Source organism: Sinohyriopsis cumingii, chromosome 6 (genome assembly GCF_028554795.1).
Source record: "Sinohyriopsis cumingii isolate HCF-2022 chromosome 6, ASM2855479v2, whole genome shotgun sequence".
Lineage (NCBI taxonomy): Eukaryota > Metazoa > Mollusca > Bivalvia > Unionida > Unionidae > Sinohyriopsis > Sinohyriopsis cumingii.
In genome coordinates, this window is record NC_142966.1 from 163,662,968 (window position 1) to 163,690,578 (window position 27,611).

The window sequence follows — 27,611 nt, forward strand, 5'->3', positions numbered from 1 at the left end:
CTTTGTAAGAATGTCAGGTTATTTGTATGAACAGTGGACTATGATTTGATACGAGTCACTTGTCTGTCTTTGTAAGAATGTCAGGTTATTTGTATGAACAGTGGACTATGATTTGATACAAGTCACTTGTCTGTCTTTGTAAGAATGTCAGGTTATTTGTATGAACAGTGGACTATGATTTGATACGAGTCACTTGTACCTTTGATAGTAGTCTCAGATATGATAAAGTTTCTCTTTTAAATTTCAGATACGTTTGGAAGACTTTGATGCAAAATCTAAAACTTCCTCTGATGGGGCTGGTGATGCTAATAGACTACAATCAGGGGTTTCTGGAGGATTGAATGGGAATCTAAATGGGAAGTCAAGTGGCCCGGCCTACCCTGTGGATCTAGAACTGGAACATATTCTAGGAAAAATGCCCCAAAAGGCAAGTTCGTATCTTTATAGTGCAAGGCATGCAGTTCAGAACTTAAGAACCAACATTCCCATGTTTTATACTTTTAAAGCAAAGAAATTATTGAGCTGAATTTGTATTGTCCGATCTGTATGCAGTAGGTGCATCTAGATTGGGTCCAGTATGACTGTATTTTGATGTTCATCCATTTGTCTGCCTTAAGAAGTTTGTTAACATGATAAATAATCGTACAAAATACATGGCAGAGACAACTGGGATTTTTGTGGGCTTATTTGTATGCATTTGTAGATGACCTGGTTACATTTTTGTCGACTCCACGTTGGTGGGAAGCAAGACATAGCAGTGATTGTGATAACAGTTTGGTTTTCTTTTTTTTTAAATTATTATAATATTTCCTAAACCCTTTTATAGATTTATGCCATAGCATAGATCATGTGATGGTTAAACAGTTTAGTCTGCAACTTGTTTACCTATATTGCTTTTACTTGGGGTGAACCATTATGAAGCTATGACAATTCACTCTGTTTCATGCTAACTTATGTTAAAGTTTCTTTATATTTTCTAAACCTGTTGATCGATTTAGGTCATACTTGTCATTAAATATTGTACAAGTCTGCATGGTGCTTGACAGAATATGTGGAATGAAAATTCCACAAACTTCAAAACATCAAACCCACTGTTGGGGAGTGGAATCCCTAATATAGAATAAATCACACATGAATTGGTATAATGTGCTAATCACATATCGAACACGCATGCCTAACTCATGCACACCTCCTGAAGAATGAACCTTGACCAGAATGCATACCAGTCCAGTGGAACACATTCTTGCAGAATGTGTTGATTTCCACTCTATGAGACCAGTATTTTGATGTGAACTGCATGAAGAAACTCTATGATGTACTGAGAAAATCTGTGACTTTTTCAGGGATAGCAGTTTATATTACAAATCTGATTAAGGGTTTTACAAGTGTTACCGTTATAATTTATCTTGTACACTTTCATCCACCTCATTTATCTTTGTGTCAAGGTCACATCGAAAATCTGTGTTTCTTTTGTGATTTAAAGTGTCTTTACTTGTATTTCTTAAACTTCTTGATTGGTTTCCCTGATACTTTGGGTGAATCATTATGAAGTTAATACAGTCAAGTCTGCAGCCCAGTCAACTTTTTTACCTACCTATCAGGGTAACTAATTGTGAAGTAATGTTTCAGTCAAGAGCGCAACATCCAGTTCATGGTTTGCTTGTCTTTAAGAAGTTTTCCCAGTTTTATTGAGCCCATTTTAGTAGGAAGTGAGACATTGTCAATTTTCTAATGGCAGATGCAGCAGCAGTTGTGTCATTGTCATCAACAGTTTGGTAAGGTTTTGGTTCATGTTGTTCATTTACATATATTTCCTAAACACCAAGTTAAATTCTCAACAAACTTGGCATGAATCATTATGAAGCTCAGATGATTGATTTTACCACATGTTCAATTGCCCCTTTAACTTTGGGCTCCAGGTCCCAGCCATAAAAGATCTTCATTAAGGTTTGAGTTCAAGATTCTTCATTTGCTGTTATTTCATTTACCCATTTGTTGATTATAATTGTACTTGGCACTATTAACTACGAAGCTTGAAATTGATCACTTGCCTCTATGATCTTGGGATCAAAGTTACATTTATAGAAAATTTGCTGTACAGTTTTATAATTTGTCTATATTTTGTAAATTCCTTGATGATTTTCTTTTTATTAGAGATGAATTATTATGAAGCTGTGACAACTCATTTGGTGAAATGCATGCTAGCCCCTTGGGTGTTGATCAACATTACAGTTGTAAAAAAATTTCAGTAAGGCTTTTCATGTGCTTATCTTTCCTAGACCTCTTAATATATTTTCTAAAGATATGTCATTATGAAGATCATTTAGTTACATGCATGCTTGTCCATTTCAGTCATAAAAAAAACCATGTCATGGGTTTGGTTAATATGTTTTCACATTTGTTTACAAGTCCTAAAAAGCAGAATAGATTATTGTTATACTTGGGGTGAATGATTATGCTTTTGCCCTATTGATGTTGGGTTCAAAGTCATACTCTGTATATTCATGTTATGGTTTTGTTTCAAGTTTTTTCATTCACATTTATGCCCCGATGCCCATGATGGATTCTGTTCATACATTGGATGAATATTTTGAAGGTCAGAAAACTCATTCAGTGGCATGCATGCTTGCTCCATTAACATTGGGGTACATGCTTTTCAGTAATGCTTTGATAGTGGGGTCAACATGCAGACCCTTTCTTTCTTGTTTATAAGTTGTCTCTAGTTGGGGCATGTGTTTTAACAAACACAAAAAAAAGTTGTACAGAAAAACTGAGCTCCACACTTGCTGTGCCACTTTATGGCGCAGAAACACATTAGGTTTATTTAGTGTTGAGACATTTGGAGCAGATTGCCTTGCCAGGGTCTCCCCACCATGGTCACCCTGAGCCGATCTGATGGTAATGTTTAAACCCACACCCTTTTGGTCAAAAACTAGCATGCACACCCACTTGCCTGCACTCACAGAGTAGAACCTATCTTGAAAGACAAACCTTTCTGCCAAAATATAATGGTTTCTCAAGACAGGTAGTAACATGACTGGTTTTAACACTAAATAAGTAATAAATCTGTGCATGGAGAACCGGGTCTCTGAAGACAGGTGGTCTCTTTAGATAGCAATGGACCCATGAGACAGGTTTTATTCTGTGTTATTAAGCTATTATTTCATTTCTAAAATGAACATTTATCAAGTAATTGTTTATCTAAATTTATTGAATGCTGTTGAGTCTGTATGTGTTTGGCTAACTTTTAGATGTTTCTATCACTCAAAATCTCATACAGCCATCAGTTGTACACACTTTTGGCTACATACCATGCAATTGTACGGTGACGTAATGTCAGAAAGTGGATATCTTTTGTGTTAGATAAAGTCCTGTTTCTTTTTGTACATTTTATAAAGAGACAAATAGGATTCTATCTCTATACATACAGCTGTACCCCCTCTTAGGTTTGTTTTTGGCTGTTTTGAGTATAATTTTTTTCTCTAACAGATTTCATGTTGGAATTTCTATTTGAAGGTGTTTGAGTTGAACAGGTTGAGGCCCAACCTGAGCCCTCTTTCCTTACCGGAAAATTTGCAAGTTCTTGATGCATTACAAAGGGTCCTGCGTCTTCCTGCAGTGGCTAGCAAGAGATACCTTATGAATAAGGTGAGAACCCATACACGCTGTTAAGAATATGAGAGAGAGAGATTTGTGTCTTTTATTAAGAAATTGCTCTGTCATTTGTAACCAGCTTTTTTACAGTCTGCATGTGGTTTCTGTAACTTTTACAACAGAATTAAATTTGCATACATATGACATTCATAGATAGGGAAATTAGCAAAAGTATGGGACTATATGCATTGCTGTATATTCCTGGAAATTTTTCTTTTACAGGGTAGAATTTAATTGAACAGTTTTGTCTGATTTTCTAAAAAGAAATATAAATATGGAATCTTTTTAAATTCAGTTTTAGTTGACCATATTGCATGAAGTCTTTAAGGATTAATTCTGATAAAATAAACTAGCTTTTACTTTTGGTCACTTGTCACTCCAGTGACCAAGTGGTTAGAGCAGCCACCTTGGATGCAGAAGGTCATGGGTTCGAACCCTGGCCAAGTCATACCAAAGACTTTGAAAAAATGGTACTAGCAGCTACCTTGCTAGGTGCACAGCATTAAGAGGTAAGTGTTAGGACTGGTCAGCCTGTTGTATGGATAATGTGACTGAGTGGGACATGATGCTGCATGTCTGTGGCATGATGATCCAGTGCTAGATACCACTATAAACTGCCACACTGCAGACATCATGGCGATATGACTGCAAGAGTTTAAAGCTGTGTTAAAAATCCAAGTAACACACAGTTCGTACATGTTTTTTAATTCTTGTTTAATCATTCTGGCAGTATGGTTTGTATTTCCAAATGTAGAACAATAATTGTTGGTAAATATTAAATTCCTATTAGATGGATCTTTGTACAATGATTATAACCAAAATGACAAGAAAGTATTATTGATGACCTATGAATCGATAAAATTTAATTGTTTAAATATTTTACAGGTGGACAGATGTGTGACAGGTTTGGTTGCCCAGCAACAGTGTGTTGGACCATTACATACACCACTTGCTGATGTTGCTGTCACAGCATTGTCTTATCTTGATAAGGTTTGACTGTAGTCTCCTCATTTTGTTGTTGTTTACCTTGCATTTTTGTTTTTCAGGATGTTATCACTTTCTATCATGTGATCAGGAATGTTACATAGGATGTGGAGTCTTGCATGCTAATGTAATCACTAAGATGGCACTAAAATCAATTAGTCCAACAGTAGTCATGTAACTTTGTTAATACTAATTATCCCATTGATGCGATACTTGACAAAATTAAATAATACCTTGTACACTTGGGACTGTTTATGATGATGTTATGGGGAGTCTAGAATCCTCTGTCAGTTGTTTTCTCATTTCTTCCACCCTCTTTCTTTTTTTAATCAATAATCATTTGGTAGATAAAGATTATGATGAACTGGTTGATCTTTAGAAGATTAGAGCCATCGTTTTTGACAGAAATACATAAAGTTTATAAAAACATTCGCTAGGAAATTTACATTATACTTTCAGTTCTTTTTACTTGATGATCAAGGTTTTGTTCCTTTTATCTTGGCTTTTTAGTTTCCAGGTTAATTAACATTCATATTGTGCATAAGTAACTAAAAGTAGTGCAGAATGTGATATCAGCTAAATCAAGGGTGCATTTATGATGCTATACAGTTTGCATCACATGATTGTACATGTGTTATAATTACAGTCATTGAGGAAGTGGAATTATGGGCTTGTAAGTGAAGACTTGGCTTCTTCACTATATTGTTTTGACCATATTTGCTTACTTTGATCAATGAATATGATTTCATATGCTTGATTACATTTCATTACCATGTGATTCTGTGAAATCGGTCAGCTGGAACCATGGATTAACCAGGAGAATATATAAGTGACACTAAGCATGTTTGTATATCTACTCTCAAGGACACTGGTGAAGTAATCAACTGACGGGTTTACATAGCTGTTCATGTGCAATAATGGTTTAATTTGTTTGGTTTTACACCAGAGACATACTTGAATGTTATTTAGTGCCAAGGTCATCAGGATAAACTGCCTTGCCTGTGGACACTACAGTAATCAACCATGGCTGATGTGATGGTAGGATTTTAACCTGTACCTTTTTTGGACACAAGTCCATTGTGTTAACCACTGAGTCATTGTCATTCCATATTCAGTAAATTGGAGGTGTAGACACTTAAAATGTAAACTAATTTTCTCACCATTCTCCTTTGAATACCTTACCCAATCATTTTAAAGTTTAGGAATACATTTGCTGCATCCCAATGCCAGCCCTTCCAGAAAAAATACAAAACTTTGTCTTTCAAGTCTATATATAATATAGATTAGAAATATTGCATTGATAGGAACTAACTAACTCTTCAAAGATACTATTATAATTAGTTCCCTTTGTCACTGCTAGGTGGACCCCCCCCCCCATTGACCAAATGTTTTTCAGTTTAGGCTGCAGCCATTTTAATAATCTTGTTATTGCTAATTGAAAGTAATCAGCATGGGGTTTCAACCAGAAGATTTCTTCTAATTGGTCATAAATAACAATGGTGCCACTTTGACATCCAATATGACCACCACAGCAGCCATGGTGCCAACCTGAGATCCACTATGGCAACCACAGCAGCCAGATTGAAAATCTTTTTATTGCCACTTCTACTTATGTTGCCAGATTATTCTTTAAAAAATTGTTCCAAGATGATATCCAATGTGGCTGCCACAGTGACCATGTTGAAAATCTTACTGCTATTCCTCCTGGATGGAAAATCATATCAATACTGGGGTTTCACCAGGAGACTATTTTTGATACCTAGCAATTTCTGAGTCAAAATGGTGCCCATCTGACCTCAAACATGGCCGCTGTGACAGTCATGAAAATCTTCCTTTAGCTGCTCCTACTTAATGGAAAGTTGTATTAACATGTTGTTTACATAAGAAAATCTCTTGAGATGCTGAATAGGTCCTCAGTGAAAATAATGCCAATTTATCATCCAGTATAGTGGCCATATTTAAATTTGTTTAATCACTTGTCCAGAAAATTGATGGTTGTATCAACATAGGGTTACACCAAAAGACTTGATATACTATTTAGATGGTCCTGAAGGAAAATGATTCCCTTCTGAAATCCAATATGGCTGCCACAATGAACCTATTGAAAATCCTGTTTTTAGGTTTTTCTTCTAATGATGTCTAGTTTATTCTAAATGAAAATGGTACTGATTTTACATCTACCATGGTTGCCACAGTGATTGATCTGAAAATCTTGCTTCAGAATGCTATAGATGGTTTCAGTACTCAGCAGTTAAGACAAAGAAACTTTTATTTTGAATACATGAAAATTCTTTTCAGACAGTTGAGCCTTAATATGTTAGATGAGTTATGGTTGTTCATGACTTTTTGTGTTACTAAAAGTGAATGGGAAGCTCTGGCAGGTTATCACCTTGAGATGACACAACAAGTTTAAAGTCATTCCCAGGTCCAAGATGGAGAAAACGCATTAGTATGGCTTTCTGTAAAACAAGAGAAGTTCCTGACCAGTTTATACTTGACAGATGCACACTTTTATATACCAATTCACCCAATATCATTTTGATTTGTTTGGTTCTTCTTCCAAAGACCCATTTATCAGTTTCAGACACTCTCATTTGAATTCAGCATCAATCCATAGGCCTTCACCAAAACACTTAAAGAGCAGCAACTGTGGCATACCCAAAAGATTCTGTTTCAAAACCTGAACAGATTACTCTCCTTTTCCCAGGTTGCCCCATGGTCAGTCTTCAGCAGCCAGATGGAACCATAGCTACCTATCATTGAATTCTAGCGCCAGACCCAGAAGCCCTCGCTGGTTGTTTTGTCATTCACTTGGTTGGGATTTAGGGATAAACCTTCCCTCTAGCTGTTCTGGTTCCAAGATTTATTAGGAAAATTAAGAATGTTTTCACCCTGCCAAGATCACACATCTTCCACACACACTATCAGATAGACTTTTTCAGGCCTGACCTTATCAAGAAAGTATTGGATAGAAAGGAATTAAATATTTTGGTTGTGGAGATGATCTTGCACATTAGAAGGCCCTCTACTTTGAAAGAGTATGAAAGGATATTCCCAATTGATCCTTGGTCATTTACATTATTCCACAAATGGAATCTTGGGGATTCTTAATTAGCTTGATTCCTCTAAGTTAGAGCCTTTGATGAATCTGTTGTCATGCAAAATATAGGTTTGGTCCTGGCTTTAAAAAGTTGTTGCAAAAATTCGCCAATCTCAATATTTTGTCACCAGTTTTCAAAAAAATTTGCCAGAACAAGTAGTGAATATTTTTCCAAGTCTATTAATGTAAAAAGCAATGAAAATTGAAAAAGATGGGATAGTTATTACTTTATTGACAACAAGCAATACAGCCATAATATTGCAGAATAAATCATTACATGACTGTTTTGCACTACTTCCATGGTCTTTGCATCCCACATCACCGTTAGTGCAAAGGTATGACTGTTGTCACCTGAAATAAATGCATTATCAAATGTGAAATATCTACTTTCCTGACATCTACAGACTCTCTCTCTCTCTCTCTCTCTCTCTCTCTCACTTTTTTAATAGAAGCATCAGGGATTAAGCAAATCTATATTATGTATATTATTATCCAAATAATAGTTTTGTAAGGAACTTCAGTTCATGACACTTTAATACTAAAACCCTATGGTTGTACTTTGCAATGTAAGATAAGTGGCGTATAATGCGTCCATCGATTTCATGCATTCAGGAATTAAATGCCGCCCCCCTTTATAGCTTGCTTCACAAAGTACATCTCTGTCAACCAGGAGTTCAGAAAGGCTTTGCTTGTAGTGAATTGCTTCCTAAATCACAAGAATGACCACTGAATGCTGTAATTTGTTCTCGACAAGCAAACTAGGATCTCCATTCCCACCAATGAAACTTAAATGAGTCAACACCTGGCATTAATGTACCATATATATAAGCATTAATTACCATCAATAAATTAAAAGAAGGAATGAAGAAACATGTCACAGAATATATGTGCCTCCCTAAAACTAATTTGGAATAAATATGTTATTTAGTAAGCAGTGTTATATGCGTATACGAGTTACCAATAAAGAAATGAGGTGGGCTATAAAATGTGGGAAATATTTATCACGTGTATGGTAGCTTAAGACCACACTTGAACTGTTAACATAAATTCACACCCATTTTAGGCATTGTTGTAACAAAAAAGGGTATTGTTTATTTGTCATCAGTTGCTAGTGCTTTCACTCACCGTAGAACAGGTGGTTTCTTTGAAGTATGTCGAAGAGGCTTGAGTCTAACCTATAGCTATTGTGCAATTTGGGCACAGCTGATTAAAATATGAAATGGTGGCACATTGGTGTGGAGGTGGGGGAATAATGCACTCCACAAGGAGAAACGGCGTGTCCTTTGAGAATTTCACATGTATTGGACCCGAAAAAATTGGTGAATATTTAGTGAAAATGATGCTTAAATATGCCACAAACAACTTCCCAATGTAGGTCCCAATCTGCGTGTTTTCAGATTCAATCTCCCAACTTGGTTTTTGAAAAGATTTATTTTTTGCATGACATGCAATAACAACTGTACGGTATTAGCTAAATTTATTTAATGACTATTTGAATTCTTTGGAAGTATTTCTGTACATTTGAAACTTCAACACAGAAGGGTCATTTTTCGTTGGAATGTATTTGGCTTTCTTGGAACTATTGGAATTGAAAGAACTTTTAGGAAATAGGAATTCATTCACCATGCTGTAAGTTAATTTAATTCTTTCACTCCTGTAGTTTGAGAATTAAATTATTTTCAATTATGCAAAACTTTTTTGTTTCGCTATTTCTTGTTGCATAGTTTATGTCCCTGGAGTCGTAACACAGGATTGATTGCAAAAGTGAAAGATCAGTGAGCAAACTTAACGTATATTCCTTACCCCACCTGGATTTTTGTTTGATGACACACTCCTTCAAAATATCACAACCAGTTGTAAATGAATTGACGACTTGTGCTTTGATACATATATCACAGAACAGCTGCTTTAACTTTGTATCATATCTCAACCACAGACGCCCAAGTTTCCAGCTATCGAGAAATTTTCGGGAATTTTTTACCCTTTCACAGACCGGCCAACCCTTATGATTCTGCCATAAGTCTTATGAAAGTTACCCTTAAAATATGGACTGATGACATACAAGCAAAAACTACTGAAAAATTATCGTTGTTGAAAAATCTGGATAATTGGTTCATCCATGTTTTGATTTGGATCTGGGGTTCATATTTGAATTAGTGAAATTAGTCAGGGAACCAGACTAGCTTTACAGCAGCACCCCAGATGCTTTAAACTGCACCTGTTTTTCATGCAAAGCATCTGCACGATCAAACTTTTGGTTATGGAAAAATGGCATCCAGAAAGCAAGCATGTTATAGACAGAAGGGAAAATAAGTTTCTAGAAAAGTGTTAATAGTCAACACAGAAGAATAAAAAGGAGTATTCAGATTCTTGTGAATAAAAGCTGGAAAGGACACAATTACGTTTATTGGACATCACATACCATTTTGAGCATGTCTCATGGTGGTTGAAATGATTGCCATCGTCATGTGAAATGGAAAAAGAATTTCCAAGAATTACATCAAGTTGAAAGGTGGCAACAAGACATTGAGTTGCATAGGGTTTGGAATTAAAGTTTGTGCAACTGTAATATTGGTAAATAAAGTCTGCATGTACTAAACTTTTCAGTTGAACGTAATATTTATTGTCGCTGCGTCGAACCTTTTTATTACGTTTTCCAGCTTTACAATAACAGTTATTGATATTTTGTTACATATTACTGAAAATTGGTGAATCCTATAGAACAAAATCAACTGCCTTACTGAGACGGACTGGGCAGGTCTGCATTCATCATTATGTGGTGTTACACTTGAAGCATTGCTACCATCACAGCATGTAGATGATGTTGGACTGTCAGGTATAACATCAAGTTCATTGACTGTGTTGCCTGATGAACTTGCACTAAACCCAAATGCTGTTAATTTTGTTAACTTACTCTTAGGATGAGATGATGAACACGCAGCATCTAACTTAATGTTTACACATGATAAAATTGCACTGTTGACAATAATTCTAATTAAGATTTTTACATTTGCTTTGTATTTATACACAGCAATCAGTACTTCAAAGGTAATCAGTTTTCTCTGAAGTTTCAGCAAAACTATTTTATTGGTACATTTTTTTTAAAAAACCCAGGAGGATTAGCTGTTGTTCAGTTAATTGTAGCTGTTTCTGTTCCCATCTTCAGAGGTCAGTAGATCATAGGCATAGTCTGGTAGCATGACTGAGTGTATCACAGCATACAGTACTCAGGCCAGATGTCAACATAAGTGGATTATGATGTATCAATGCACTGTAAAGATGGGTTTGTCAATATGAGCAAAGGATTTGTTTATGTCACAGATAGATTCCAGTGCTTTGTTTATCCAAGTTTGTGGCTTCCTTTCATGGTCCCTTTGAATGTCTTCACTCCAAATTCATGATTATATGTACAAATTAAACAGCCAAAAAAGTTGTCGCCAGATAAATTGCCAGATGGTATATTTTGTTGCCAATAAGAAGAAAACAATTGCAATTTGTGACATTGGCGAAGCCCAGGGCGATCCTTGAAGGTATGCTTCTTGATAGCTTTGGCCTTGGCTTGCAGAGTGAGTGAGTAATTTGCACTTATGTTTGATCCATTCAGCTTTGGTCATTCTAATGATGCAAACAGGATGTTGTTGTTATTGTTGTAGGGTTTAAGCCATTTTTTCAGCACACGATAGGCTATACATGGCGGCCAGTATTAATGATGGAGGAAGAACCTGGGAAATCCCCAGAAAGAACCACCGACCCTCGAGAAGCTACTGGCAAGCTTTCTCACTTACCCGCATTGGCCAAATCCGAGACTCAAACCCACGCAGACAGGTGAGATGGCAGTGATCCGTAATGGAGAGCACTTTAGACCACTCGGCCACTCGGGGGGCCTCAAACATATGCTTCTTGATAGCCTTTGCCTTAGTTTGCAGAGTGAGTGAGTAATTTGCACTTAAGTTTGATCCATTCAGCTTTGGTCGTTCTAATGATGCAAACAGGACTAGGTCAGGAACTGGTTGACATCCACAGGTCATCCAAAAGTGATAGTTTGCTCCCTCTCCTCTTTAGACCCTTTGAGAGCAGTGAGAGTTCAAGATGCATTCTGTCAACTGCTTCCTGAATAGCAATGTAAATATTTGTTTGGGTTAAAAAAATGTTTCCTCCTGATGAGGGAGAAAAAGTAAGACATGATTCCACTAGGTTTGGTCTCATGGTTCATGTGCGTGATTCGCTCCATGCATTTTGAGATCTCACATAATTAGATATACATCAAGAGATATTGCAGTTCATGAAATTAGAGCCATCCATCATGTGAATCTGTTGTCAGGCCACTGGTCCGACGCCAGCAGACACATGCAAAAATTGAGTAGCCAGTCTGTCAGGTCAATTGGATTTGTATGTATTTCGAGTAAATTTTATTTACAAATTGGATATTTTTAATATATTAAATATGAATGACAGAAACCAAGTTAAAATTAATAAAGCTTATTTATTTTTTAACTGGATGAGCTGAGAAGATGAATAACTCACATGTGGTCTGTGTTCTATAGACTCTTCTATCTCCAATTAAAAACTATTATGTATCTTGTCTGATTTGATGACACATGTTACCATCGATGCCATTTTCAGCATATGGAGTTAATTGGATGCCTTGAAGCCACCAGAGGCTTTAAAAAAATGCATCACAGCCACACAGAAAAAAATGGAATCAACATTATCAAGCTAATGTGATGTTTTAAAAATAGTTGGATTCCAGAATTCATTTGGCATATAGAATCAGAAAGCATGCTCAGGCTCCGACAATGCTGTTAATGGTTCAGCAGATGTGTATGCATTTGATCAAACTCCAGCAATCCACTACTTAAACACATTTTTCCACGCATGATTTCATGGGCAGCTGTACTTCGGATGCCAGAGCCACATGTTCGAGGCTGGGTCTAGTTCATGGCAGTAGACAACAATCCAGAATAATATTCATGATTCAGAGTGGTTTTCAGTGGCAGCAAGCGATTGTAATGCCCTCTTGATCTGGATCTGCTGGGAAGTAAGCTTCATTGTCGTGGTCAGTAAACAGTGTTATGCTGAATTGAACAAACTTTAGTAAACTTAATAAACTTTATTAAATATAACATATATCTTATTTTGTGTTTTCCTTTTTTCCATTTTGTATAATATAAATAACCTTTCAGCAGGCTGACTTTCATGTCTATCTGCATTTAGTACATTTTTCATTCTTGTATGATGAAATGTGTGGCTGGTTCTGGACAAGACCAGTAGCATTTTCAGGTTATAGGTTCTGTGGGATTGCAGGGTATTTTGGTGAGTTTCACATACAGGAGCCATCTTGGCAAGCCTTGCATTCGATTGACAACCTTATCAAGGCTGTCATCTGGCATATGCAGTTAACTTTCTCTAGCTTTTATCTCCATTATGTATCCTTACAAAGAAGATAACTGAATATTGTGGCCCAGCAGCAGTTGCCTAGATGACCACAAGACCTTATTAGGTCCAAGACAACTGTGTCACATCCACTGGTACACAACTTTCACGAAGTTCTCCCTCAATTGTATTTTCTTTGAGTAAGTGCAATATGTTTATCTTTTGTCTTTAGTTAAGACTTCACAGTTATCACATGTTGCTAGCTATTATCCCTTGGTTGTGCTGCCATTTGTTAAGAAAGTGGTTTTGTCCTTCACATGAGGCCCCATACCTTAACATCCTCCAAAGGGTGACCAAGGTAGAGGCTGAATGCTTATGCATTTCCTTTACCTCCTCACCCTATTCCCACATATTTAACTAAAGAGCATTCAAAATACAGGTAGCCACCTAGCAGTAACAAGGGGAAGTAATTATAAATGTATCCTGGAATTGATAAGAATATAGTGTATTGTACATAAACAGAAAAGACATTTTTGTTTTTCTGGGAGCACAGGATTCTGGAGTTGGTGGAAGTTAAGTTTCAAATGTTAATGTGATCGTATAAGTATTCCTGGAGAAACAATATAAATAAATTTATATAAATAAATGATTTAAATTTCCTTTTTCTTCCTAATTATTGCTGAAAATTTGAGAGTTGTATATATTCACATCTTAGAGAATTCCCAAATAAGTAGTCCCAAGGGTAAATAAGGAACTGTCCATGAACCTTCATTAGCATGTTTTGCCAAAATAAATAGTCCCAAGTGTAAATAAGGAACTGTCCATGAACCTTCATTAGCATTATTTTGCCAAAATGTAAACCATGCTTAGGCATGCTTCTGGGAAAATAATTTGAATATTTTATATGATCACTAAAGACATATTTTGAATATGTTTGCAAAATTTACCTATATAATCAGCAAAATTTCCAACAGTATGCATCCCCTAAATAAAAGAAAATCTAAGTATTACTTGAGTCTTTGTGCTTCATAAACAAAATATGAAATTAAATATCTAAAACTAAAACATTTTAAAAGATTTATTCTTTTCTTGAATAGAATTTTTCAGTGTTTTAATAGCTCAGAATTCTGTCTTGAAACTAAGTCATTTATTTTTACTCTTTCATGCATTTGAACATTTCTTCTGTTCACTGTTCCATTAATTTCTGTTTTAATTCTGTGTTTAGGTTGGCTCAGCCACTGCTATAGGTGAGCAACCAGTCAAAGGCTTAATCGATCCTGGATGTGGAGCAAGGATGTCTGTTGGGGAGGCACTAACTAACCTGGTGTTTGCCAGGGTCTCTTCTCTGAAGGTAAGCAGCCAAATGAATTAAAGTTCCACTGTGTACATTTTCAGATAAAGGTAGTAATTGAAAATTGTTTAGTATTTAAAAGACCTTGTCAAAGACTGTATTTGTATTACAGTGATGCTTGTCTGTATGGACATTCAAGAGTATACTAAAGGCTTTCCTTTATGAGTGTTAGTCTTTCACATAGGTGTTAAATATGAAGGTGATGTTAAGACAAGAAATTTCCAAATTACATTTTGTAAAATTTAACAGTTACCATTCTTATGGAAGTTTTTGTCAAGTTAGGTTTTGCCATATATTGAAAATAATGCATTGTCAATAGTTTATGAACAGAATTTTTTTTTAGTACAAAGGATATGATTATAGACCATGGACAGTCAATAATAGATTGATGATGTGAAACCAAATTCAAACTAAACTAAATTTTTGTCCTTTCTTGCAGGATGTAAAATGTAGTGCAAATTGGATGTGGCCAGCCAAATTACCAGGAGAGGGTGCATCACTGTTTGATGCCTGTAAAGCCATGTGTGATATCATGCAGAAGATCGGAATTGCCGTGGATGGAGGAAAAGACTCGCTGAGCATGGCAGCCAGAGTGGGAGACAACACTGTCAAAGCACCAGGTATTTATATTTTTATGTTAAGACAGTTGCTGCAATTCTTATTTTATGGATTTACAATTTTACTGTGTTTTGTCCGTAAACAAAAATTAGTGGATATACAGAAAGTTATTGGTGAAAAAATTTTCATATTTTAGATTTTTGGTTACATTTTTTGCAAAATGATTTTTTTTTTTTGTCACACTATAATTACTGTTACACCTGGAATCAAGATACTTGGTGAGGGATTAAGCTTTCCAACACTTTCTTCCCTGACCTCCCCTTAACATTGCTAGGTGGCCATGGTTGTTTATCTGTTTTTTCATTTCATTTATACAATTCACATCATATGTACACCTCAATTTAAATCAACCTTGTGGATTTTACACCATCTGTTGACCAATTTTTGGTTTGGTATTTATGGTAATGGCAATGTTGCCTCTGTGCTAGACATCACTAGAAACTGCCACACTGCAGACATTGTAGCGATATGACTGAAAAATTGTTAAAGTTACGTTAAAAGTCCAAATCACACACACACAAATTAGACTATGACACATTTGCAGGCCTTGGTTGAATTTACTCCATCTTATATTTCCAATAATTGTGAATGCCTTGAGGCTGTTCACTGATTTCGGTCTCATAAGTCAGGATGCCTGCCTCTGTTTGGCCACTTTCAAGCCACAGCATTGGCTGTTCATTTGGCACAATTTAGCACATCAGTAAACCTTCAAACAGTTGATGTTGACTTGCCACCCTGACAATCTACAGACTGTTCCTGTGGCTGCCAGACTCCTTCCTTTTTGAACTGCATGGATCATTGTTTCCTGGCACGGAATGGGTGATGCAAGTTGTTTCAAAGGAGAAAGCATTTTTGTAGTAAATTATGTTTCTCTAAGAACACTTGCACACTCATGTCATAAATAAGCCCTTCCACACCTCCCCACATTCCTCATTAAGATATCACTCGTGCAAAACTGGTGAGCAACCACAGCCACCTAGCAGTTGTAAGGGGAAAGTTTGGAAAGGATTTCTTTGTCCATCCATATGGAATAGAGACAGGAAAGATGCTTTTTTTTTAGAGAATTGATTCAGTAGGTGGAAACACAATTTACTTTAAAAATTTAACTTTTCTGCACCCTGTGTATGCACTATTTTATTTTGATTCTATGAAACTTGGTGAGTACTACACTCTTATCACAAAATATTGATCACTGTGACCCATATTTCATGTTTCACTGACTTTGGTTCACATGCAAGCATTGTTCATTGCAGAGTCATCAAGCTAGGTGACTGTGCATCTCTATTTGTACAACACCCTTACAAGAAAAAGTCACTGACCTGCGTTTCACATTTTACTGGCTTTTGCGATTAGTTTAAGACTACATTTAAAAAAATATCTCATTTGTAATATTGCCTTGCCTGGAATCATGAAACTTGGATAGAGGATGCATGCTGATGAGCACTTCTCCCTTACCATAAAAGTAGGTTATTTACCCAGATGTCACACTTTACTGACTTTGGTTCAGTTTATATTTGACTGTTCATGCTTAAACCATTAAACTATGTGATTGTATATACCTCTCTATGTACTACACTCATACCTTAAAAGGTCACTGTGACCTACAGTTTGCATATTACTGGCTTTAGCTCATGATCACATGTTTGTTGCATGCAGTGAATATACAACCTATGTAAAACCATGAAACATGTGGAGGATACTGCACAGACCCAGATCTGCTTTTTCATAATACACCATTGGATCTGGGTGTATGCAGTTTGTTAGGAGCAATCAGTCAAACAAACAGTGACCCTTATCTGCCAGCATGTTATGCAATGATAGATCAGAGTCTGTTTTGTTTGTTGTTGGATTCAACTTATCATTGAGTATATATGATACACAAGTCACCATTTATTTACCTCTGATTTTAGGGACTCTGGTTGTGTCAGTGTATTCGGGTTGTCCTGACATCACAGCAACAGTGACACCTGACCTCAAATGTCAAGACGGTAGAGGTGAGTGTTTTATTCATTTAAAAAATCTTCATCATTTATATAAAATGGAGTAGATGGGCATCAGAGTCTACATCATATTAGAGACTTCTGAAAGGAAAGGAATTGTTTTCAGTGAAATTTACCTTGTCAAATTTAATGTCTGGAAGATTTTTTTATAAAATTTGTGCTGTATCATCACCTTGTCGATTCCTACAGTGGGATCGAACTTAGTTTGCAGTTGTTTAACATGCATTCCAAATCAGATCACATAATCGCTGTACATAACATTTTCTCTTATTTACTTCGCACATAAGTCTTTGAAAGAATTTCTCCTCCTACAGTTGTTGCTACATTCACTAACCATGTAGGAATTATTTCCAGCAATACAACTGACCTACCTTGTAAATTAAATTACAGTAGTAGGGTCAAAAACAGACTGTAAACAATTGACTATTTTGCTGTTTTAAATATTTGTAGGCTACCTTCTCCATGTGGACTGCAGTCATGGAAAACATCGCCTAGGTGGTACTGCTTTGGCTCAGTGTTACAAGCAAATTGGAAATGAGGCTTCAGATCTAGATCACCCTGAAACATTGTGTCAAGCTTTCAATATCATCCAAGAGCTTATCAAAGGTATGTATAAAATGTTGTATACAGCTGCAATTTATCTATTACCCTCCAAGGCATCTACAAATGTGTTGAGATTTGTATGCCTATAAACTTCAAAATTTAGAAGATTGAACTCAGAAGCTGTTTTGTTTTAACCATAAGAAATGTTTGACAGTTGTTTATCCATCTGTCAGTCTCTCCTTCCATTGAGCATCAGGTTTTGGTTAAATATTTTTAAATGATGGTATTCCTTGTTTTCATTGTTGGATTATTAAGCCTTTATCCACGAATGCATCATGTGGGAATGGATATTACTAGAGGCTAAAGGCCAGGGAGGTCAACGGTAGCAGTTGTTTAAATTTTAGGTAGTCTGTTAAATGGTCAGTGTTGTTGGATCTGGCAGTTGATTTGTCCATTATTACCCTGATGAATTGCCATCAAAGTAAATGTTTGCCAAAGGACATAGCTGCTGGTGTGGAGGTCAGAGGTTAAGGTCACAGTTATAAGTTTCTTGGATGGTGGGGGTGAATGGGGTAACTATTCGAATTGTAACCAGATTCACCAGTGTAGATGTCACATCCTTGTGGATGTTGGATCTGGTTGATGCTTGCCTGTGTCACAGAAAATTTCTCATTTGTTTTTTTGTTGTGATAAATTGTTAACTATATGAATGGGTTATATTTTGAGTGGATACATGTTTTGGTATCATATTTGTCACACATTAGCAGAGGAATGGGTTGGTTTATAGGTCATAGGAATTGTTGACTCGTATTATTAGGTCATATTAGTAGGTCATAGAGATGGTTGACTCGTATTATTAGGTCATATTAGTAGGTCATAGAGATTGTTGACTCATATTATTAGGTCAGAGAGATTGTTGACTCGTATTATTAGGGCTGCTGTAGCATCATGGTGTGATTTTGCTTTATTAATTTTTTTTGTTATTTAAGAATATAGTTTATTCCAATTTCTTGTTTTGTATCAATCAAATTGGAGTTCCCCCTTGTCCTCCACTTCAAAGATCACTTCTGTGCATTGAGAGTAGATGGTTTAAGTCTTATCTTTTGCATTCATTACAAAATATGTCAGTTTTATGTTTAATTTTTTTTATACCCTCATTATTCTTTATGGCGGGGGCCCTCAAATGGCCAAGTGGTCAAAAGCGCTCACCATGCCAGATCATTGCCAGCAGCTTCTCGTGGGTCAGTGGTTCTTTCCTGTTTTCCTGGGTTCTTCCTCCACCATTTATTATGACTGCCATGTATAGCCTATCTTGTGCAGAAAAATGTTGAGAAACCCTACAACAACAACAATTATTCTATATGGCAGTAATTGCAGTGGTTTATTTTTGTTACATTTGCATTATTTAATCTTCCATAAAAAGGCTCAAAGAATAATGATATAATTTCCAGTGGATCTGAAAATGTTGTAGGATTGGAAGTGTGAAAGTTTTAATTACACATAAAGAAGAAAGAAGAGGAGCAATCAGTCAGGCTAGTTTACATGTTAGGTCCCTAATGTTATGGTGACAACAAGTTTATTTCCCATATCCAAATTTAGCTCAGGAGCTCCTGTGGCTCAGCAGTTTGCATATTGGGGTTTTGTTCAAAAGTGTATGGGTTCAGGTCATTGGATCAGCTTGGGTTGGCTACTGTGGTCTTTCCTTGGGCAGGTCATTGGATCAGTCTGGGTTGGCTACTGTGGTCTTTCCTTGGACAGGTCACTTTATGCCTGTTCTAAATAATCTATTCCTGCTGTGCTGTAAAATACCAAACCTTTCTCGATTTTTTTTTGGTTTTTTGCCCTAGAAGTACAAATAAGTCTCACATTCAGACTTAGACCCATTTTTAATTTCTGTTATTTGATTCATCATTGACTTGATGTTAAACCAATCAGGCATCAGTATTTGTTTTGAATCATAGTTTTAGCATGAGAATTATATGTGATCTTTGAGACCAGTCTCTATCTTTGACACACATATTTTCGCATAGTGTATGGGGAAAGTGCTTGCTTTTTACCATAGTGATGTCATGTTCAATCCCCAGTTCCAACAGATTCATGAGTATGCTAAGCCTGGGAAGAAAGTTGAGAATATTTGAGGCCTTCACAGACAACAATATGTATCACATGTTTTCCAGTTTAAACTGTTTGTATTTTTTTTTTATTCAAGAAGTAATGGCTGTTGGTGTATTCAATACCTACCGTGTAGAATTAGCTCTATCATTGATATTACTTGCTACATGCGGCAGTAACTCTTTTATCTGCAAGAGAACCATAGTAGCTGTATTGGTTGAGGATCTGACTTGATATCCAATTGTTTCAGATTCAGTATACCCACCCAGGCCAGCCCTGGTATGCTGCCTCAGTGTGTCCATGGGAAAGGTACTTGGGTTCCATTGCATTGGTGTGATATAGCCAATAATGTCTTAAAAGTGTATTAAAAACCAAGAAAACAAAGCAAATCATCTACAAGAGGGCACTTATTCAAAATTCATCAGTTGTATGTGCCAAAGGTCATTGTAGAAGTAAGTGGATAGATTACCTTAGTTAAGTGAAGATGTCTTAGTGGTCACATACCCAAGATTGGTGGCCTTCAACTGAATTCTGTTATTTCTACTGTAGAGACACCACTTCCTCGATAACTCGCACCCAGATAACTCGCAATCCCGCTTATAATGCAGTGTCTGGCATGGCTCTTGATTTTTTCCAAAGAAAATATCTTTAAAATATGCTGAACGTGAAATTAACATTGTTCTATGACAACAAAAAAAACAACAAAGTACACTGTTATGAAGAGGCATATATTCACAGGTAGTCTCAGCACAATTGTAAATTGAGTATTCAACACTATAACCTGCCAACCCACCCACTCCCCTTTTTGCCTTTATGTCGATCCCTTTATTGGTTTTGGCTTTTTTATAGGTCTCTCGATAACTCGTGCCTCTCTTATAGTGTGGTCGATGTTTTTGGACCCCAATGTGCGCAAGTTATCGAGGGAGAGGTGTAAGTTACATTATTAACAACTATCAGTATTAATTTTATGTAAGATTTTATACTCTCTTTCTTCATCATACCAGAGAGGAAGATCACTGCAGGTCATGACATCAGTGATGGTGGAATTGTGACATGTGTCATGGAGATGGCATTTGCTGGGAACTGTGGAATTAATATCAGTTTTACAGATAAAGGTAACCTTTTCAAGAAATCATTTTCATGTCAGAACAGTTTTTACTTTGATGAAATGAATGGGGATCTTTTTATTATTCATATAATATCAGATTATATACTGTTTACGTTTTTAAGATGAATCTTTTCTTTTGTGCTACTACAGCTTTTGATATTTTTTGGAGTCAAAGCAGTATGCTTTGTAAAATATATGTATTCTTACTGTTTATACATGTGTGAAGTATTCCCAAAACACTCATATATGTACCTTATGGTTTCTTCTTTTTAATCTTCTAGCTTGCATGTATAAAACCCATTTGTTTTTTCTTATGCATGCTCAAAGTTTTATAAAGTAATGAACTATTTATCTTTATTTTTATAAATTAGACTTTTATTTTATTTTTTTTGTTATGTACTTGTGTGGTTTCCACAAATGTTCAGGTAAATGATATTTATTTAAATTGTATTTTAGGTGCATCAGCTCTGGAGATCCTATTTGCAGAAGAGCTTGGCTTTGTTCTAGAAGTGAGACAATTACACGTTGATGAGATCCTGCAGAGATTTAAAAGTAAAGATATCCCTTGCCAGCTGATTGGTCATTCTTGTGACCCTGGTCAAAATGCTGAGGTATAGCAACAGGACACATTTTTTTAAAGTAAAACAAACTTCTGTTGAAGCTGAAATGCGTTCAGTTTAAACTCCTGGATGCATCTGGATTTATCAAAATAAAAACAAAAAAATCAGGTTCATCCAACCTAAAATTATTAAATGGTTCCCTTTACTCTTACCACAACAACATATCAGACAGTTTGAATTTCGTTATATTGCAGAAATGTGGTAAATGGGGAGACTTCTTGTTTTGTTAGCTTTATACTGTGAAAAGTATTGTAAACAGCTCCAATCTTTCTTAACATTGTTTGATTATAGTACCTTCTCATGGAAGCAACACATGGTCTGGTCTTGTCACTTGTTGTTCATCATAGCACGGTATATATAATGCCCTCATCATAGTCAGAGATGTTTCCAGGGCATGTGATAATGTGATTCATGCAAAATTTGTACGAATTAGTGCACTTTGAAACCGGTGATGCACCAGAACTCCTGCAAATTAGTTGCAAGTTGTGCATATAAAAATGTACTCTGCACGGCAATATACAAAATGTTATTTCTTTTATAACTTTACAAACAAGAATCTAAAAATAGATTCAAAAATAAGGACACTTTTTATCACCATACCTCTTCCATTCCAAAGTTTGCAGATTTACTTTAATACAAAAGGATATTTGGAAATTCTTCTGATTATTTATAACTAAAATACATGTCCAAGAGGGGTTCAGCAGTCGATTCCCTTTTCTTCCATGTGCACATGTGCGATCTTTGGTCCATTTCCAGAAAGTGAAATCAGCCATGGCGGGACATAAAATCATTATTTTCAGCGTCAGATTAGTGGTGGTGGGAATGTGGAAAGTGGACGTCAAGTCAGTGGTGGCGTGAATGTGGAAAATGAGTGGGAGAATGAAGAAAGTAGTGGAGTTTCTCACAAAATGGAGAACGATATTTTAATATCAGATCATGCTGAGTTAGATGTAAAAGAAATCAAAATGTGCAGCAAAGTTTCAGCATTCTTGGTTGTTGGAGTACAAATGGTTACAACACAAATCCAAGACATCAACTCTTACATGACATGCCAAGTCACATGACCATGATCAGGCATTACAGGCTAATGTACTCGAGTCCAACTTCAAAGCTGCTGCCTCCAATTTTTTAAAAAGAGTGTGAAAAATCTAGTGTGCAGTGAGGAAAGCATTAATGAGGGGACATTGTTTGAAGATTTTGATTTTAATAGTGCCCTAACAGAATGGAGAAAGAAGAAGGAGAGATGAATATTTAACTGCTAGGTAGATATAGAACTATGTTTGTTTGGGGTTTTTTCCTCATTTTTTTTCAACTGCCCCCCTTGTTTTGGTGACAAGGGGTGAAATTCCCCCTTATGATGAAATCCTGGAAGCATCCCTGTAGAGTTATTACCCTTCCATGTTTGAGTTATTGCCCTTCTTGGTTTTGTAGCAAAATACTAGTTTTTTTATAGCTCAGCTAGTCCTTCAGATTTTAATGGAGAATTAGACACAGTTAATATTTTATTGCCCCAGTCATGTGGGGTAATGCAGTGTTTGATACAAACTCATTAGTACAAATATTCCTATAGATTTTAAGGATTGCCATGAAACTTAGTATCATGGTAATCACCTGAGTATTTGCATATCAATAAACGACTTTGCTCCCAAATTTTGTGTGGAGTTTTTCCTTTTAGTTTAATGCCATGTAAGACATAATCTTGTTAGCGCAACTGTTCCCATGATTTTTAGCTTAACTAGCCATATAACAGAATACCTTTTGTCTGTTATCGATTACATTAATCTGACCTTTTGTCTGTTATCTGTTACATTAATCTGACCTTTTGTCTGTTATCTGTTACATTAATCTGACCTTTTGTGTTATCTGTTACATTAATCTGACAGTTCACATTAAATTGCTATGATCTGGAGAGAAAAAAAACTCAGCACAGGACATTTTAACAGATTTTGAAATGACCCATCAGATGATTTAGTGACACTTGTTGGTCCCAGTTTAATGAATCTACCTTGTATCAGCAAGTGCATGTAGTTATACAGCACTGAGTCTCTCATCTCTATTCATCCCAAGCATTGTTGTAGCATTGTATTCAAAGATTAAGATGCTTTTAAGTAAATTCAGATGCATGCTCATGGCATGATAGATGGAACTTGAAAGGAAACAAATTGAAGAAGGTGGGTGAGAAAACTTAATTTATGATGAACTTTGTTACAGACACATTTGAAATATCTTGGCATTGTGGAATTGCAAAATGCCAGTCCCATGTAAAAACTGATGCAGCATTAAAAACTATTCTTCAGCCAAAACATTTAATACAAACAAAACACCAAATGAAAAGAAAAATTAGACCTTATAGTAAACCATGGAGCAACAGGCAAAGTGTTTCCAATGGAAGAGGTATTGGTGATAAATTGTTGCTGATTTAGGATTTATAATTTCATCAATAAATTCTGTATTTTATAGTTAATAGAGATTTCCACACATGTAACTGGCACTATAATATCTGTCATTTATAAAACTATTTCTTTGAAACCCCGTCCAAGTCATACCAAAGATTTATAAAAATGGTACTAACAGCTGCCTCACTTGATGCTCAGCATTAAGAGATTAGTGGTAGGACTGGTTGGCTTGGTATCAGGATAATGTGACTGGGTGGGATATGATGCTATGTGCCTGTGGCATGATGCCCCAGTGCTAGATGTCACTATAAACTGCTAGACTGCAGACATCGTAGCGATATGACTCAAATTGTTAAAGCTACATTAAAAATCCAGAAACATAAACAAATATTTAACATTAGCATCAGTCTTAGTACGCTTTTATTTTAATTTTAATTATGATCATAAAATGTATGTATACAGTGTGGATTTCTCTTTTGTGTTTCAGATCCATTTGAGTGTGAATGGTTTAGAGGTGGTCTCAGAGAAGATGGTCATCTTGAAAGATATATGGGAAGAGACCAGCTTCCAACTAGACAAGCTTCAAGCCAATCCCCACTGTGTGAAACAGGAACAAGAGGGTCTCAAGGCCAGAAAACAGCCGCCATACGAAGTCACTTTTGACCCTGATATTATCTGCATCATACCAAAAGGTATCATTAGTTAGTTTTTACTTCATCTTATGGCACAGGTACTTTTTACCAAAAATGGTATCATTAATTAGTTTTTACTTCATCTTATGGCACAGGTATTGTGTACTTTTTACCAAAAATGGTATCATTAATTAGTTTTTACTTCATCTTATGGCACAGGTGTTGTGTACTTTATACCAAAAATGGTATCATTAATTAGTTTTTACTTCATCTTATGGCACAGGTACTTTTTACCAAAAATGGTATCATTAATTAGTTTTTGCTGCAACTTTTGGCCTTACTGTTGTCTGCATTATACGAAAAAAGGTATCATTTATTAATTAGCTTAACTGCAACCTGACCCATTTATTGTCTTCATTATACCATAAAGGTACAGTGACGCCACTATAACGTGATAATTGGGATTTAATGGGAAAAATTAACAGCAGAATTAGGTTAAGAAACACGAAGCACATGTACGGTTCATTATGTTCTAGGGTCTGTGAATGGTGTCTGTACAAATTTCATACTGCTACAATATGTGTTTCTGTGTACATTTATCCATTGTAAATTTCCAGTAATTAACGCTTGAATGCCTATTCATTTGAACGGCTACAACAAGAATAATTAACAATCAACACATGCTTTCAGCATGCATATAACTTGTACTTCAGCTTTTGTGAATTTGGAAAGAAACATGTGAAACTACTGCACTAATCATTGTACAAAGTGAAGAGAACGACTTGCATTTGTGAACTTCCTTTTCCATAACGGTAAATTATTTTTATAAATAATAGGAAATTAATAATAAGTTCATAAGCAAACACCATACACATGTAAAACCCGAGAACTAAGTGCATTAGGCCTGCAATGGTCACGAGTTACTTTTATATATAAAAAATTTAAGCTGAACTCATGTACAATTTCATACCCTTTCAGTTTCCAGCTAATATAGCGGACATTATTTACTGGTCAACTGATTGCGTCTAATAACACCGCCAAGCCCAACAAACATGTTGGCGGCTTTCTTTTTTTTTTTTTTTGATGTTTATTATACTGTGAGAATCTTTCATCAACCACTGCATTGTCTGCTGCTTGGTTGTGTATGCAGTTAAAGAAAAAACACATGTTGGCTATTGTTTGAGTAACGATTGTATACATAATTTATTGAAGACAATCACAAAGACAAAGACGAATTACTGGCTTTACTCATGGATTAGTAATAAGTAACATTTCTGATAATGATTATTTTGGTATAACACTTAAGAACCTGGTGACATTTTTTTATTTCAGAAGCTACACCATGATCATATTATATTAAAATTCATACGCGAACTCTTCCCCAATATGATAATAAACATTTTACACGCTATTTCTCGTACTTAAAATAATATTTTTTCCCAATACAAGAAAAATACACGTACATGTATTTAAAATTTCAGGAACCACGCCACAGTTGTATGATATTCAAATTCATACACTATCTCTTCCCAAAAAATATATTAATTTTTTATACACTATTTCAAGTACTTTGAACAAAAAATATTTTTCCCGTTACGAGAAAAATAAGGGGCACCGAGTGGCCGAGTGGTCTAAAGCGCTCTCCGTTACGGATCATTGCCATCTCACCTCTGACTGCGGCGGTTCGAGTTTCGGATTCAGCCAATGTGGGTATGTGAGAAAGCTTGCCAGTAGCTTCTCGTGGGTCTATGGTTCTTTCCGGGGTTTTCTGGGGTTCTTCCTCCACCATTAATACTGGCCGCCATGTATAGCCTATCGTGTGCTAAAAAATGGCATTAAACCCCACAACAACAACGAGAAAAATACATGTACATGTATTTAAAATTTCAGGAACCACGCCACGATCGTATTACATTTGAATTCATGCACGATCTCTTCCCAAAATAATAATACATTTTTTATACACTATTTTATGTACTTTGAAGAAGAAAAAAATTTCATATGCAAATGAATATACAAAATTTTGGGAGCCACGCCACAACCGTGTTATATTCGAATTTGTGTTATGGCTGGGTGCGTTAAGGTGGGGTCGCACTGTAAAATTAATGAATTAGCTTTTACTGCAACTTTTGAGCAGAGTATTCAGGGTATAGTACAATTTTTGTAGTGTTTAGCAGTCATATGTATTAATAAAGTACACGAAACATTTGTTTCTTGGTTTATTTTGCCTGTATAAGTGAAATTTTGTTATTATGTTGCAAAATCATCAACATTGTTCCACAAAATACCTGCAGTGAAAGGTCAGTGATTCAGCATTTGTGTTAATATTATTGACCGCTCCATTGGTCTAGTGGTTAGAACATTTACCTCGGTTAAGGGAGGTCACGGGTTTGAACCCTGTCTGAGTCATGCCAAAGACTTATAACAGTGGTACTTGCAGCTGTCGCTCAGAATTAAGAGGTTAGTGTTAGGTCTGGTCAGCCTGGTGTCAGTATAATGTGACTGGGTGGAACATCATGCTACATGTCTGCAGCATGATGCCCCAGTGCTAGACATCACTATAATGTTTTGCACTGCAGATATCGTAGTGATGTGACTGAATTTGTTTTTAAAGCTGTGTTAAAAATCCAACACACACACACATAGACACATACACACACACAGCGCCTTGGATGCAAAAGGTCATGGGTTCGATCCCTGGCCGAGTCATACCAAAGACTTACAACAATGGTATTAACAGCTGCCTCACTTGGCACTCAGCATTAAGAGGTTAGTGTTAGGACTGGTTGGCCTGGTGTCAGGATAATGTGACTGGGTGGGACATCATGCGACATGATGCCCCAGTGCTGGACATCACTATAAACTGCCACACTGCAGACATTGTAGCGATATGACTGAAAAATTGTTAAAGCTACATTAAAGATGCAAATCACACACACACACACACACACACAGAGACACATTAATATTATTAATGATAAAATTTAAGATTATTTGTAAGACATTGATTTTCAGTCTGATTGTTAGCATTAAATCATTTGTTTAGAAATATTCAAAACCATAAATCAAAGATAATTTCTATGATGTTGGAGGAAAAAAAGTAATATGTTTAGAGTTTTA

General features: G+C 35.9%; 1 protein-coding gene across 1 annotated transcript in view; it reads left to right on the forward strand.

Moving 5' to 3' along the window:
• Positions 1 to 27,611, forward strand: part of LOC149798447 (phosphoribosylformylglycinamidine synthase-like) — a 104,187-nt gene that overhangs the window by 53,787 nt on the left and 22,789 nt on the right. Inside the window, exons 12-21 of the mRNA XM_089963637.1 lie at positions 248 to 427; positions 3,517 to 3,648; positions 4,540 to 4,644; positions 14,337 to 14,462; positions 14,902 to 15,082; positions 16,991 to 17,074; positions 17,531 to 17,686; positions 20,740 to 20,850; positions 21,300 to 21,454; positions 24,347 to 24,551. Coding sequence (XP_089819763.1) covers positions 248 to 427; positions 3,517 to 3,648; positions 4,540 to 4,644; positions 14,337 to 14,462; positions 14,902 to 15,082; positions 16,991 to 17,074; positions 17,531 to 17,686; positions 20,740 to 20,850; positions 21,300 to 21,454; positions 24,347 to 24,551 — 1,435 coding nt within the window. The remainder of the gene's footprint in view (positions 1 to 247; positions 428 to 3,516; positions 3,649 to 4,539; positions 4,645 to 14,336; positions 14,463 to 14,901; positions 15,083 to 16,990; positions 17,075 to 17,530; positions 17,687 to 20,739; positions 20,851 to 21,299; positions 21,455 to 24,346; positions 24,552 to 27,611) is intronic.